The sequence below is a fragment of the Pygoscelis adeliae genome, unplaced genomic scaffold, assembly GCF_000699105.1.
Source record: "Pygoscelis adeliae isolate BGI_AS28 unplaced genomic scaffold, ASM69910v1 Scaffold197, whole genome shotgun sequence".
Classification (NCBI taxonomy): domain Eukaryota; kingdom Metazoa; phylum Chordata; class Aves; order Sphenisciformes; family Spheniscidae; genus Pygoscelis; species Pygoscelis adeliae.
In genome coordinates, this window is record NW_008825105.1 from 1,675,501 (window position 1) to 1,690,756 (window position 15,256).

Here is a 15,256-nt window from a genome sequence, read left to right on the forward strand (position 1 = left end):
TTTGTTGGGCCACGTTGAAATATAACATGGCTTGTTTTGTTTAACTTGTACCTTGTTAATTATTCTCAAACTGCCTTGTTCACTTGTGCACAGGTCCTGACCCGTGAATACGTAAGCACGTACTCTATCCATTTGAGCAGTCTCACTAAACTTGAATACTTGCTGAATTGGGCAGTGGTAAGTGTGAAAGGAAGCAAAAAGACATCAGTTTTGGTATGGATCCTGACAGTTTGGGGGTGGTGGGGCGTAAAAAACTGAATTTTCAAATAGTGAAAATTGATGTAGCTCTCTTGACTTGGAGTCAGTGCCACTAATTTTGGATCCGTTAAAGCTCCGTTACTGTCTGCTCTGGCAGAGAGGTTTTTTAGGAGCGATGTTTGGGGGCAAACATGTAGAAAACTTTAAAATGCTATGGCATATCACTCTGATGTTGCCGCAATTATGGAATAGAATTTGTCGGGAATTCATGGATTCTATAAAGCTGGTTGCTTGACTCATAAAGTGAAATTACTACTTTATATTGGGCAGTTAGCGTCTACTTTCCGGCTGTTCTAATGCAAAACATTTTTTCATGTTTGATTCTGATAATTCAAATTGTATGTATTTGCTATAATTGCTTCAGGCTTCTACAGATGTAAGTACCAGCGGAATTACTGCATTGAATCTTTCCCTTTTGGCCTGGTTCACCAGGACTAGAGGAAATACTGTGATTTGTTTTAATGTAAAGTGAGTGCCTCTTTTATACAGTGTATCCGTATCGTGTTTCCCAGCTTATTAACACTTCAAAAAGCCAAACCAAAAATAAAACCTCAGAAGCCTCTGAAAAGAAAGGGGAGGGGGGGATTTTATGTGTTGCAATAAATGAAGAAACATTAACTTCCAGAAAGCCATGAGCTAAGAAGTATATAGCATTTTAATACTGCTTTTTAACATCCAGGGCCATTATATAGTAACTTCCCACATTTTCAGGGAACTGTAGGACACGTATCTTTTTTTGTTTGTTTGTGACACTACGGTGACACTGAAGAATAAATAGTATTGGTTGTATTACACATTGAAAAGCTATTCTTAAAGCTAAGTTCAAAAGGTGAGAATTGAAAATACAGGTAGCTGGGGGCATTACCTGAGGTTTTAGTCACTTATTTTTATTCATCTCTTGCCCTACACAAGAAAGAGCGTGAGTTTGGTTCGGTAAGAATATTCATATTTCATCTTTAAAATAGTTTAAATTTTAAAAACTTTCAAGCTTAAACTTGTACAGCTGGGGAATTTGAATGGCAGTGTAAATAACAGAATAGCTAGTTTCTAAGGAGGGCTGTACTAAAACGCTTTGTGAACTGAAGAAATTCACCTTCTCTTTGCCTTTCCGTGACTATTTTCAAACCATAAACTGCTGGATCCGTTCCTAGTGAATGCTGAACTGTCTCTAGTTTAAGAGGATCTTCATTGGGATGGAATGTGCATAGAAGACACATACCACATTTGCAACTATTTGTTGGCCTGTATAAAGTATGAACCACCGCTCTCTGAGGACGCAGGCAGTGTGAAGTCGTTTGGTTTAGTCGTAAATTTATTCTAAACAAACAAAAGGATTTCGGTGTTTTTTCTAACTTAGATTTCTTAGAGTTTGCCAGCAATCCTCTCTGGTAAAGAGAGTGTATATCTGCAGAAAGGTTGTTTTGGGTAGTACAGCTAAACAAGTTCACCAAGCACAGTAAGTGTAACAGCAAAAAAGGCAGGGTAAGTTATTTTATCTGTTCCAGGCATTGACTAGCCTGCCATGGGGACTGGGGAACATTTTACTTCCTTTTCAGTCTTGATCCGTATAGACGGGTTAACAGCACATTGCAGTTTACATGAGGCCTTAGATTTAAGTACACCGGTCATATTTAAAACAGTCTCGGAGACATTAAAACTTTTTTCTAAAGTACTCAAAATTCCAGAGTTTTAGGAACAAGAGAAGTTTTTTCATCCTTGCATCTTCCCTGGGGCTCCATTCCCTGAGCACTGAACTCAGCTTTAGCAATTTCTCTGATCAACTTGGTGGTTGGATTGTTAACAAATAGTGCCTGTAAATGTTTTTTTAATATCTGTCTCTCTCTCTCTCTCTCTGCTACTGGTAGCTGCCTGGTGTTTGGCAGGTTTTATGTCTGGTGCATTGTGGCAGTGGGACCTTAACGTCTCTGATTTGGAAAGTTTGGGACATTTACATCTGTCAGCTGATGCAAAACATGAAGCAAATGCTTATCTTCTCTCAGTTATCCCCCTAAATCTATGTGAACTTCATAGGGAGGATGCCCAATTTTTGCAGGTGGGTTGGTGCTAGGGACAAATTGGAGCCCCCCCGAAGCTTTGTTCTTTTCACTGTGGAGTATGAAATGTTTGAAGCTAATTGTACTAATTGTACTAATTGTACATCGTACTCTAAAATCAGATATGGACCAATGTCTGCCAACTTCAGCTTCCCAAGATGATTCAGAGAACGAAGTCCTGCAGAAGTCGTGTTTACTCCCACTGAGGATGCCAGTGCAGGAAATAGGATTTTCTCAATCCTCGTGCTTTTGAGTGCTTTGGGGTTTTGGGGGGTTTTGGGTTTAGTTTGGTTGTTTGTTTTTTTTTTTTTGCAGTGACTGAATATTTCTTTGAAAACTGATTCCCGAGATTCCGGGTTTGAGCCTAGAGCAAATTTTTGCAGCACAGTGTGAGCTCCTAGAAACAGTTTAACATTGACATAGTTATAATTAACTTAAAGGAGTTAATAAAACAGAACTCGCTGTGGAAGTTGGCAGGAGAGTCGCATTTTCGTCAAGCTCCCTTGTGATTATAGCTTCAGAGTTGAACAGCGTGGTGGGGTGTGGGGGGTCCTCCAGCACCTGCACGACTGAAACCAGCTGAAGTCCTTTGAGCTTGTCATGACTCCTGTAGGACAGCGGCCACCTTCCAGGCACACACGGGTGGGATGTTTCAGAATTCGGTAAGCTTTAGGTTCAGGTGGAGGAGGATTTCTGTGTTTCAGGGCTGCGTTTGGGCGAGGAGGGTGGTGCTCGAGGAGTGGGCTGGCCAGGAGGGAGGTGGGATCAGTGACCGCTTTTGCTGTCACGGCTCAAGTCTCCTCTCTGTTTGTCTGTCTGTCTTTTAAATTGTGGTTGGTTCATGTATTCACAGTAGCTATTTAATTCATTGCTTTGCTTGTCTTTTCAAAGAAACGCTGAGTCCCGAATCATCTGTAACTCTTCCTCGTGTGTTTTCCTTTTTTTTTTTTTTCCCCCTTTGTCAGCTGTGTTAATTTGCCTGTAACTAACTTGATAGTATGTCATCCTGGATAGAGAGAATCCAGCAATTGTAGGATATAAAGCTGACAGTTTTCAAGAAAATATGCTTTCAGAATAATTGAAAAAAATCTCTACGGCTATTGCTACTCTTTGGAGATGCAATTTGAAAGTCTAAAACCAGCAGGGTTTGAACTAGAGGAGTAAAGGGAGAAACCCATTCCTGCCTGGGCAAGCCCATGGCTCCTTGGAGAAAGAGAATCAAAAAGAGCTTCTTGCACGTTTTCCTGGGTGTTCTCCTTGCTCTGGTTACTGAGTGAGTAGTTCTGGACCGTGCAGTGACTTTGTAAGGACAGAGGAAACCTGCTCAGGTGATGTGGTGGTGACATTCGCGCAGCAATTCCTTTTCCTAACAGAATTATCAATTACACGAGTTTTTCTGTTTGAAAAAGTGTCGTTGCTAGTGGCTTTGAGAAGCAAATACAGGATTTTGCTGTGAGTACGTACACGGACAGCTCTTGCTAGCAGAGGAACATGAATGTCTTGAGCAGGAAATTTTTTGCACCGTCTTCCACGCAGTTCAGATTACATGTTTTCATTAGACATCTGGTTGAATAATTGGTTCCTCACAAATGGGTAGGTTAAAATAATCGGAGGAATAAAGTTTTTGAGTAGCTGTATGCAATTTTTAGATATATATTCTCTCTGATATCTCCTTATATGCGTTTTTGAGTATTTGCAGCAGGCTAGAAATTCTACTCTATAGATGGACGTGAAAAATTGCTTATTGGGGGGGAGAGTGGAAGGTGCTTGTTTCTTTGCATTCAAGATTTTGAAACCTGTTTGATCAAATGCAGTATATTGGTGTAGGAGATGTAGTTTTGGTGGAAACCAAGACTATCTAAGGATGGTTTTTTTTTTCCTATAGCGTTTTAAACCAAAATGAGAAGGGGGAAAAAAAAAGGCAAACGTGCTTTATTTAATGCGGTGCCAATTCCCGATGGACTGGTGAAATGCTGCTGTGTTTCACTTTTGCCACTCCCAGGAGAGGGATGAATGAATGAAAGAATCATTCCGTCTGAGCTTCCCACCTGTCCTTAAAGATTATTTCCAGCCTGCAGCTAAAGGAGTTTGTGTTAGTACTGAAGACTCTTATTTGTTCTGGAATCAACTCTTGGACAAATGAAAGATGCATCTAGTTTCCAAGGCTAAACATCTAGCACCTTTCTGATCCCTAAACTTTTCTTTTTGCTTCATGCACATTTATTTAGAAAAAGAAAGTAGCGGGTGTCAACAGATCTGTACAGATGTCTTTAATCAGTTTCCAAATGTGTAACAATGGTACAAAGAAACATAATAAAGTCATGTGTTTTATTTTAACATTCTAGGGGTCAAGAGCCAAATTGTTTCTGCTGCATTTGGTTCTTGAAGCTGTTATAGGATCTTGCCATAAGTTTTGCCAGGATTATGAGCCATGCAAGAAACGAAAGTAGGGTTTGACCCAGTGTTTAAATACTGTAAGTGATTTGCAAGGTGAGAATTTTTCAAATTGTCTCTAAAACATTAGTGGCTAAACTAGCGTCCTTATTTTCCTTTTATTTCCTGTTATTTTATTTCAGTTTTAACTCATCCTTAGTTGTATTGCAGTGCAGCTCCACGCTGCTTCTGGTACCTCTTCTCCATGCAGAGCAGTTAAGTTGTTCCTCCCCCCCGCTTTTCCTTCCCCCATCCCTTATCTGGAAAAGAAAAGATCTAGGTAGGTAAGAAAGGATGAGTTTGTAGATATTTCTTAGAATGAGATCTACCTCGATGGAAAAAAAATTGTAAAACCAAGAAATATAAACCTGATATGCTGTAATTGCAGAGAGAAGAGTTCTGTTTGTTTGTTTCCAAGACCTTAGAATGTAAGGTGTTAATTCTCCATCACTAAACTCTCTTGTTGCTCATGGCTTGTCCTAGGCTGTCTCATCAACCACATAAATTTGTATTCAGCTGTTGCGATATCTTAAATAGCTCCAGCTCTGTAATCTTTGCATGGTTTGTTTTTCCCCTTGTGCAACTTTTTACAAGTTCTGACTCATTTTTGTGTTTTCCTTTAATCACAGCTCTGTAATTTCTCCTGTTAGTGTGTTCTTTTTGTTCTTGTTAGTAGGTTGTGGCAAGCTGTTTGTTTACCTATGCAAAAGAGAGGAACAAATTTTGTTCTTAGTCGTGGGCATGTCTTCCAGTGACTGACTTAGTCTGTCTGTGTGTGGGATGGCAGGGCTGAGCCTGCAGACACTCCAGCTGCCTTTAGTACACGTGTTGCGCGATGCGAGAGCGCCAATTTTAAATTTTTTTTTTTTTTTCCACGGAAGGGGTCAAAAATGAGAGTCGGTAACAGGCGTCTTTACTGTGAAGGAGAAATCCTGAAGCGTGGTGCCTGGCAGAAGCTCCGCTGGCGCGGCAGCCAGGTGCGTGGAAAAGCGAGCCCGCTGCGCGCCGTCGTGAGCAATGCAGATGCTCCGGCAGGCTGGCTGGGCGGGCAGCCTGCTCTGCCTTCTCAGCTCTGAGATGAAAACCACACCGATGAAAAGCAGGTCTCGTTTGAGGAAGCTGAAAAGACGTATCGTTTAAGTGGTTTGGGTTAAATAAACACCGTTCATTCCTAACTTGCGGAGCAGCCAAATGTAAATGGTATCAGGGATTAGATTTGCAAGGGAAGTATCCACAGATACCTAAAGAGAAACAGGTGGGGAATATCACATGCAGTATCAAAGATGCTTTTGTGCTGAGAATTACTGAATTAAGGTGAAACAAAGCTGCTTTGTTAACTGCCCAACGTTGTTAAAATCTCTTTCCTTTTTTCAAACAGGAAATCTTGCTGGCCCACACAGGAAAAGCAAAAGCAGTTGACAAAAGGCTTGTAATTTATATACCGACAGCCTACTTCATTGTTAAACATGATTCTTTAATGCACTGTATCTGGTGTGTGATTGATTTCCTTGTCGCCTGTTACCCAGCTGAAACTAGCAACGCATCAGCATGGTTTCTTTTTCCTTGGAAATTGAGGCTAAATTCAGTGTTCTTTGAAAATATTGTGTCCTGAGACCTTGCAGAGCTGGTGAGCGACCGCACTTGGCGGCTGTTTAATCGGTCTCTAGAAAATTGTATTTATAAGGCCCATTTTTTGTTACACGGTACAAATCTCGGATACGCTGGTGAGACTCAAGGGTTAAATTCCCAACACTGTCGCATATGGCAGTGAGCAGAATCACAGATGTTGATGGTACAACATAATTAGTATTCTTTTATGTAAATGAAGGCTGTCAATGTTACCATAGTGTCTATACTCTTTCAAGCTGGAATCTATGCCACTTGGTCTCACCAAGGCTAGACAGGATTATTCCACAATTTTCTATCAAGACCTGAGCAGAAAAATAAAGAAGAAAGAGGTGGGGAAAAGGGTCAGGGAGGAAGGTGGGAAGGGATGTTTCCAACTTGGAAAGAGGAGACCAAATCAGTCCTTTGTTTAGGTAGGATTTCCAAAAGTGTCTTTCCAGGTCCTAGGATTTGTGAGTGAATGAACACAGCCCGAAGGAGAGGTGTAGCAGATTTTTGAACTGTTTTAAATAAACAACTAAAATAGTTATGTAGACACTGCAGAATCACTCTGTGGAGATGAATTCTGAAGTGGCCACTTGTGCTTTAAAGTTGAGAAGAGTTAAAGCATAGAAAAGCTTTGGTTTTTCTTTAACAGATGCCGTCTTTAGCAGCAATGTCACTGGAAAAAGATAGCAATTAAAGTAAATTTGCGTAATTTGGGGACCACTAAAAATATGTTTTCTCAGCCTGGTCAGATAGGTTTTCTGCATAGCAATCAAGGCAACTGTTCAATACCTGTCTTAGAGCTTTGGGAAGGCATGCCATGGCCTTCGTTACGTTCGACTTTGCCCCTCGTAAAATGATTTCTTTAACTAAATATTCTGCATGCCAGACCTGACACTCTCTGTGACATCTGTAACCACTTTGTGCATATCCTCGCTGTCCCTCCTGTCACTACTTTGTATTGTATTGAAGTGCTGTAGTCGTAGATGCATAAGCAAGTTAATTTAGTCTTTCTTGGATTATTACAAGAGATAGGTTTTTACAGTCTTTTCTGCCTTTGGCAAAATGCAGGTTTTTCCTATTTTTCTTTCCTCTGTAGTTCTTGTTTTGGTGCCGTTTACACTTGAGAACTATTCATTACATCGGTTTTATTGTTTGAAAAATCATCTAGAAATGAAATTTAATTCAGGGCAGATTTTTTTTCTCTGTTTTTCCCCATCTCCTCCCCCCTTCTTTCACCAAGTTATCGAAGCAGCCAAAATTGAAGTGATCACAGGAGGTGCATGTTTTTGCTCAGGTTTTTTTTGCTCAGATTTTTTCTCTGCCATATGTTGGGTCATCCACTACAAAAGACTTACGATGAAGAGGCTACATGTGATCAGCAGATTTATAGATTATCAGAAAATGAAAGCAGAAAAACGGAATTCCAGAGCGCCTCTTCCATGTGACGTTTCTTAACATCTGAGTATTTGGGTTCCTAGGTGCGTTCATGCTTTGACTTCCAGATAATTCAGTTCTCTGTAATAAATGTGTTCTCCGCAGTAGCTCTTGCACTGGGGGGGATTAATCGTGTTCAAAAGCAACCCTGCCAGCATTCTTAGTTTGTTTATGTGCATCACAAGAATATTCTCTCTCTAGGGCTTTGAAGCTGTGCTGCCTTACAATGAAGACTTAAGTAGTAATTAAATTCTCGAAGAACCGCCAAGACTCCTTTGGCTGAAATGGGGATGTTCCGCGCCCTGGATGCTGCGTCGCGGAGGAAAGGATGTTTAAACATGACTCCGTGAGTAGGGCCTGCGAGCGGGTCTGGGCGCTGTTTCTGCACCCTGATCTCTTTCCGTTGGATCAGAGCGTTGGAGGGACTGTACAAAAGAAACCACAGCACTGGCACGCGGTGTTTTAGCTGTGCTCTTTGTACGGCTGGGTATCTTTTGTAAAACATATGGGCGCAGGACACGGAGTGAAAGCTTTTTGCACCTTCTAGTATCCCTGCTTTGATTTCTCTTCAGTTACAATATAGTAATTTAGTAAATCAGTTGCTTTTTCTGTTTATGTGTGCTCATATGAACGGGTACATGTGCAGATGTTCCTTTAGGTTTACTATAACATGGTGTTACACGTTTCTTTTCTTTTTTCCCTGCTGATTTTTTTTAAACGTTAAAAATGTGCTGTGGGAAATCAGAGAATTCGAGGGTAGAATGTAAAGCCTGCGGACTTGCAAATGCTCTGGTTATGACAATTATGTGATATTTTTGTGGCTTCTGCGAGAAGTTGGTAACCTCAGTCTAGTTCCTGATGACATGCATTCCAATTCCAAATTCATTTTGTATGTATCAATTTCAAGAGGGCAGCTAAAGATCAAACGTGTGTGTGGACTGAATTAATCTTTTTCTCCTTGGAAGCGAGCCATTCAGGTTGGGTAAGGCATGCTGGCAGCTGTCTGGGCTGTCCTTAGTAGGCAGATAGACAGTTTTATGCTGTAGACCTTGTCAATCCAATGTCTTTTGCTAGTACTAAAAACTGCTTTTAAAAAAACTGCACGCAGAAGTAATGTAGTCGGTTGAGGGAAGACTGTGGTTGGGATTGACAAGACGCGACATCTGTATTTTTATAGGTCTTCACAGCTGGTACAAAAGAGATCATTTTAAATATGTATAGTGGCTCTAAGATCCTTTTCTTTCTGTTTTTTGCCTTCCAAGGTCAAAGCAGCGAAGACTTCTGTAAGACATGGATAGATGCAAACATGTTGGGCGGCTACGACTCGCCCAGGACCACTCTATCCTGAACCCCCAGAAGTGGCACTGCGTGGACTGCCAGACAACGGAATCTATCTGGGCTTGTCTGAAGTGCTCCCACGTAGCCTGTGGGAGGTACATCGAGGAGCATGCACTTAAACACTTTGAAGAAACCAGGCATCCATTGGCAATGGAAGTTAATGATCTGTATGTCTTTTGTTACCTTTGTGAAGATTATGTCTTGAATGATAACCCGGAGGGTGATTTGAAATTGCTGAGAAGTTCTCTGTCAGCAATTAGAAGTCAAAAACATGATCCGTCAACGAGAAGCGGCAGGACATTGCGATCAATGGCTTTGGGAGAGGACATGTGCAGCCATCAAAGGAGCCCTCAGGGACAATCTCAGATGCTTACAGCTCTCTGGCACAGGCGCCAGTCCTTGCTTGCGAAGGCGCTGCGGACCTGGTTTGATAAGAGCTCTAGAGGCCAGCTAAAATTAAAACAAAAGAAACAAATGGAGGAGTTGGAGAAAAAGAAGGAGGCAGCTAGGCAGCGGCGGCAGGAGGTGAAGAGACAACTCCTGGAGGAGCTGGCAAACACTCCTCCGAGGAAGAGTGCAAGGCTGTTGTCTCACGTGCACAGAGAGAACTTGATTCCAAGGAAATTCAGGGAGGTGGCGACCGCTTCCCCTACCTCAAGGCAGATGCAGAGCAGCAGATTCAAACAGTTTTATTCCATCCGGCGTAAGCCTCTGATGACTCCCGGGGTAACGGGCCTAAGGAACCTGGGAAACACATGTTATATGAATTCTATTCTGCAAGTGCTAAGTCACCTCCAGAAATTTAGAGAATGTTTTTTGACACTTGATCTCTGTGAAACAGAAGAACTCTTAGCTAAAACTGTGAATGGGAAGTCTAGGATGCCTGGCAAATTGGCAAATGGGCCTGCTGCTAATGAGTCAGGGAAGACTGACAAAGTGGGATCATATGGCACGCAGAGCTTGCCAGCTGGCTTAAATGGTAGCTCCTCAATAAGCAGGAGTTTAGAACTAATACAACCCAAGGAACCAAGTTCAAAGCACATCTCCCTCTGTCACGAATTGCACACCCTCTTCAGAGTGATGTGGTCTGGCAAGTGGGCGCTCGTGTCGCCCTTTGCCATGCTGCACTCTGTGTGGAGTCTGATCCCGGCGTTTCGAGGTTACGATCAGCAGGACGCTCAGGAATTTCTCTGCGAGTTGCTGGATAAAGTGCAGCAGGAGCTGGAGTCGGAAGGAACGAAGCGCAGGATCCTTATCCCTTTCTCACAGAGGAAGCTCACCAAGCAGGTCCTGAAGGTGGTGAACACCATTTTTCATGGGCAGTTGCTTAGTCAGGTATGCACCTACTTTTGCACAGAAATCAATTGGAGCCATTCGCACCAAGGAGCAAAGGCTGTGTTTCTTGAGGAGCCACCGGATAAGTAAGAGGAATTGGTTAGGAGTGTCTCCTGAGAAAGAAATCTCTTGGGTTGCTGTGCAGGTTGTCAGCATTTTTGATACTTGTCACATGTATTGTAAATTCAGTTGATTTTTGCCACTTCAGAATGAAACCTGCACAAGTACAGAAGTTCTGAGCCCTTAGTTTTAAGTTTTTACCATGTTTTTAAAGCGTCTTTGTAATTTGTTTTGTCCCTTCCTGGTTTTGTTTCTGTGGCTGGAAAGAATATGATGAAGGACAGAGAGGGCAGTCATCTTGTGCTATAAAGAATAAGCTCTCCGTGACAATTTTTTTTTTTGCAGGCATCTGAAAGTCATCTTGAGATACTGAGCGTGCCTAACACACGTTTCTGTAGGAGCTGAAAGTGCCTGTCATGGTGCTCGATCTCTTATTCCTGTGCCGTTCCTTGTCTGAAACATATTATTCCCCACAAGGCAGACCCTGAGAGCCCAGTGCATTTTGAAAGTCCTCAGCTACCTTTGCTTTCCATGAGAAATGAAACGTGTGCATAACTTGAAACTCAAGGGTTTCCAAGATCAGACCACGAAGCGTATCATATGTGTGCGTTCTCATTACTATTTATATCGTCCTTCCCAGTGCCAGTCTTACTAAGCTTACCACTCATAAGAACTTACGTGCACGTTAAAGATTAAAAGGTGTATTTTTCAAATTAAAGCTTTTGGCTTTTCAGGGAAAGGATGCTTGAAGTCCTGGTTCATTTGAATCATCTCTGCAGTGCATGAACTTCTTGTGGACTTCTTAACTAAAAGCTCTTTGTTCAGTTGTCTCTTGACTCTGGAAGATGGTGCATGTTCTAGATTCAGTGGTAGGTCTCCGTTAACAGCGTGAAGAGCTTCGCAGATCGGTGTAATTTATCTACTATTGTGATACACTATGAATAACTTGCCAAGCTATTTATTCCACTTATGTAACTTTGGTGTACATGTACTGTATTTAATTTCAAACCCCTCTACGCACAGAAGACTTCCTTCCCTATCTGCTAGCTACAAATCCATCTTGAAGTTACTGGTGCCTTCAGCGCATGAAGCTGCAAGGTTGGAAGTCGGTTTCGGGTGGATGGTTCTCACAGGAATGCGCAGTCTGACCAGATCTGCTTCCTGGTTTTGTTACCTCCTCATGTTCTCACTTGCTGCCTCTGAGTTGAATTGAAAACTTTTCTGCTGTTCTTATTTATAATACCCTGGGATGACATAAGAAAACAAGTGCATCTGAAATTTGTCCTTTCATGCTCCGTTCATGAATAATTTTTATTTAGTTAGCAGATGAAACATGAAAGGAATTATACACTTTGAAATATGCAAGGAAAGTAGAGAAAATATGGAAGGAAGACTGCATGATAAATGCTAACATGTACTTTTTGTAGTAGAAGACAGATCCAAGGTGCTTGTTACCCAACTGTGAATTGGTATTATACCTGTAATGGTGTTTATCTGAGGAAGTGAATCCCATAAAGGTGAATGTTGTCTCAGTTTTTTTGAGAATTGAGAAGGTATTTTAAATTTTCTGGTCAAGATAGACAGCTTTCAGACTGGAAGTAAGTAGTGTTTCTCTTGACTCACAGATCACCTTTATGTCTGTGAAACTGCACTGCCTTTTGGGCATAAACTTGCTCTGTAGATGTGAATGTAAATGCCAGTCTGCAGGTGTGCACGTACATAACTTCATTTGTGTATACACTTTTCATTCCCAGGTCACCTGCATAACATGCAACTACAAATCCAACACCGTTGAGCCCTTTTGGGATCTTTCCCTGGAATTCCCCGAGCGCTATCACTCTATCGAGAAAGGGATCGTCCCTGTTAATCAGACAGAGTGCATGCTGACAGAAATGTTGGCCAAGTTCACCGAGACCGAAGCTCTGGAAGGGAGGATATACGCATGCGACCAATGCAACAGTAAGTCGGATCCTGCTGATGTCTTTGCCCTTAGAAGCTCCGTCTGTTTTCCAAGTGTTAGGTTTCTGATGTGTGTTCTGTGTGTCGGAAAACACATATTGTGGCCTACATGTATGTGAAAACTGTGTTCTTCCTCGCTGGTCATGCTGTTTTGTTTCCTCCTGTTGATAGCTTCTGCTCCTTTGGGCACCACTTTGGAACCAATATGTCATTCTTCTCTCATCTCTGCCATTCAGCTGCACAATTTACTGAGGGTTTAATAGGACCCTGTTCAGAACTGCTCTTGCTGCTCGTGTTGGAGGGGAAGGGGAAGGCAACTTCAAGAATTTTTTTTTTGGTGGGGAAGAGGGTTGGATTTAGAGACAAAAAAAGGAACCTTATCCCCTATGGTTTGCTCATCTCTGCATGGCAGGAAAGCGTTTATAACAAGTCATCTATATGCTGCTTGTTCTTGATTGAATCCTTTCACCAGAAATCACAAATGCAGAGTTCTCAAGGTCTGCTGCCAGGTTAGAGTTTCCATCTCTCTGTAGGCATTTTGTCAAGAAGCAACGAACTGCCATTATTCTGGGAGTCTCAGGTTAATGTATTACCTGTTATATGAATGCACGTGTTTTGCTGTGCTCAGCTAGAAGCTGACTTCTGCTTTCCTGTAGTAGGTCTGAGTGTAAGGTCATTATATTCCTGAAAATAATTTTAGCCTTGTGTATAATCATGCAGCTCAGCTACTCTGATAAGCTGGATTTGAAATTTTTTTCATGCAGGTATTTATGGCAAATGTTCATCCCCTTGGGAGGAAAATGCCAATAATTTGACTTACATTGCAACTAAGCACCTGAAGTAGCAGATATTTGTAGAGATCTGTTCTCTATCAACTTGCAAATCTGTTACCAAAATCTTCACAAAGCGTTAGGAAATAATCATTGATTAGATGTTCTTGAAACAAAGCCAAATATAATTTGAACAGATTCTGATTCACAAATAATGTTCACAAAGTGTCGATACGGATGAGTACAGCTTCATCTTAACTCTGTTTTCTTTGATTCTTTGGGAAAGCCCAAATTTTAACAGTTACTTCAGAGTTAAATGGCTAAGGAAACATTAACCAGCTGAAAAAAGTCAGGGAAAGGCAACCAGCCTGCGTCTAGGTGCCAAAAACTATTGGGGGCACTGCTTGTCAGACGTGATGGAGGAGGAGCAACCCATCTGTTCTGAACTGGTGCAGTGAGGTGCAGAAATCTAATTAACAGGTACATTCCTTATTGGAAGCTCTGAAAGCCACCTGTCTTCCTCCTGGTATAGTCGTATGTTCAGCGTCCTGGAAGAGTAATCACTGGGAAGAGGAACCTTCTTCCCTCTTCTCCATTTTCAGTTCAGAGGTTGTTTTCCGTTCTTGGGCAGGCAGAAACCCTGCGAGAGGTGGAACCTTGCTGGAAGCATTTTCCTCTGCCTTGTATTAATATTCGCGAGCTAGTCAAGCGTGCTACTACAAGCCTTATTCTAGTGGTATAGGAGGATCAAAGTAGTAGACAGAATACAATGTCAAACGGTATTATTTGTATGCTGGTAGTTCACCTGTTGAAACTGCGACCGCCCTAGATGTCTTAGCTCTGTCTTGATATTTCTGGTGTATTTCCCAGAGCAAAATGTCAGCATGAGCGGCTTGAAGGTGATAACTGATTGTGTGGTTATGAATGCATCACAAAAGTGGAAAAGTTTACGTATTTTTAAACATGTGAGTTTTGGTCCTAGAGAAGTTTCTGCTCTGTGAGGGAATTCATACGAAATGTTTACTTGCGTGCCCATCCTATGAGTGCATGTGAGCTGGCTACTGCTACTGGAAGAAAAAGAGTTCATGATGTGCTCTTTTCCCCTTCTGAAAATTAATTGCACCCTAACAATCTTTGCCTTGGTTTTCTTTGTTGTTCATTTGGGTTTTTTGATAGGCAAACGGCGAAAGTCTTCTCCTAAACCTCTAGTTCTGAGTGAAGCTAAAAAGCAGTTAATGATCTACAGACTACCTCAGGTCCTCCGACTGCACCTTAAACGATTCAGGTGAGTGGGCACACTACGTGGTGTCAAGCAAGCGACCTGCCTCTGTCTTTTTGGAAAGAAGTGATTAGTGTGGGCCCGTAACTTCTCTCGCTCTCTGGGAAATGCATGTGTATAAAACCAGATGCGTGATACCCTCTCAGAGTACTACTTACATTACAACCGGTAGCCTGTTTGTAGCATGTTTTCTGCTATACACAAATGTAATGTTTTGTAAATATTAATACTGCTTTTAGTATTAATACTATTTATATTAAATATTAACACTACTTAATTACTACTACCTTGAATTGTACTCAGTGGTGTTGTCTGAGTTTGCAGACAACTTGAAACAGTGGCTGAGAGATGGATGAACCGATTGATTGAGTGAAAGATTTGTTGAAGCTGGAAGCCCATGATAGTTAAATGCCAATATTATGTATTTACCTGTTGAATAAAACCTAGCAGACAAAGTTCCAAAAGTTATGAAAAATTTCTAAAATGGTTAGCACAGGCAAGTGAGGTGTGTGGGTTTTATATTTATATAAGTATTTTAAACGCAGTTTGACTGCCACAGTAGATGTTTGGCTTGCTTTGTGTCAGGCCGTTGCAAATCTCAACGATGTCCTAACAAATAACAAATGGGCATCAATGACAGAATCAGCTGTGTGCAAAAGATGACTGTAGTAGATGTTAGAGTGAAAACAGAAGGAAAAAATGACATGACGCCTACTTGACCC

General features: G+C 41.6%; 1 protein-coding gene across 1 annotated transcript in view; it reads left to right on the plus strand.

Moving 5' to 3' along the window:
• Nucleotides 1-94: 94 nt before the first annotated feature.
• The window catches only part of USP49 (ubiquitin specific peptidase 49), a 17,121-nt gene continuing 1,959 nt past the window's right edge, over nucleotides 95-15,256 (plus strand). Inside the window, exons 1-6 of the mRNA XM_009327382.1 lie at nucleotides 95-177; nucleotides 7,009-7,054; nucleotides 7,995-8,139; nucleotides 9,056-10,466; nucleotides 12,281-12,485; nucleotides 14,432-14,540. Of these exons, the coding sequence (XP_009325657.1) occupies nucleotides 9,084-10,466; nucleotides 12,281-12,485; nucleotides 14,432-14,540 (1,697 nt within the window). The 5' untranslated portion in view covers nucleotides 95-177; nucleotides 7,009-7,054; nucleotides 7,995-8,139; nucleotides 9,056-9,083. The remainder of the gene's footprint in view (nucleotides 178-7,008; nucleotides 7,055-7,994; nucleotides 8,140-9,055; nucleotides 10,467-12,280; nucleotides 12,486-14,431; nucleotides 14,541-15,256) is intronic.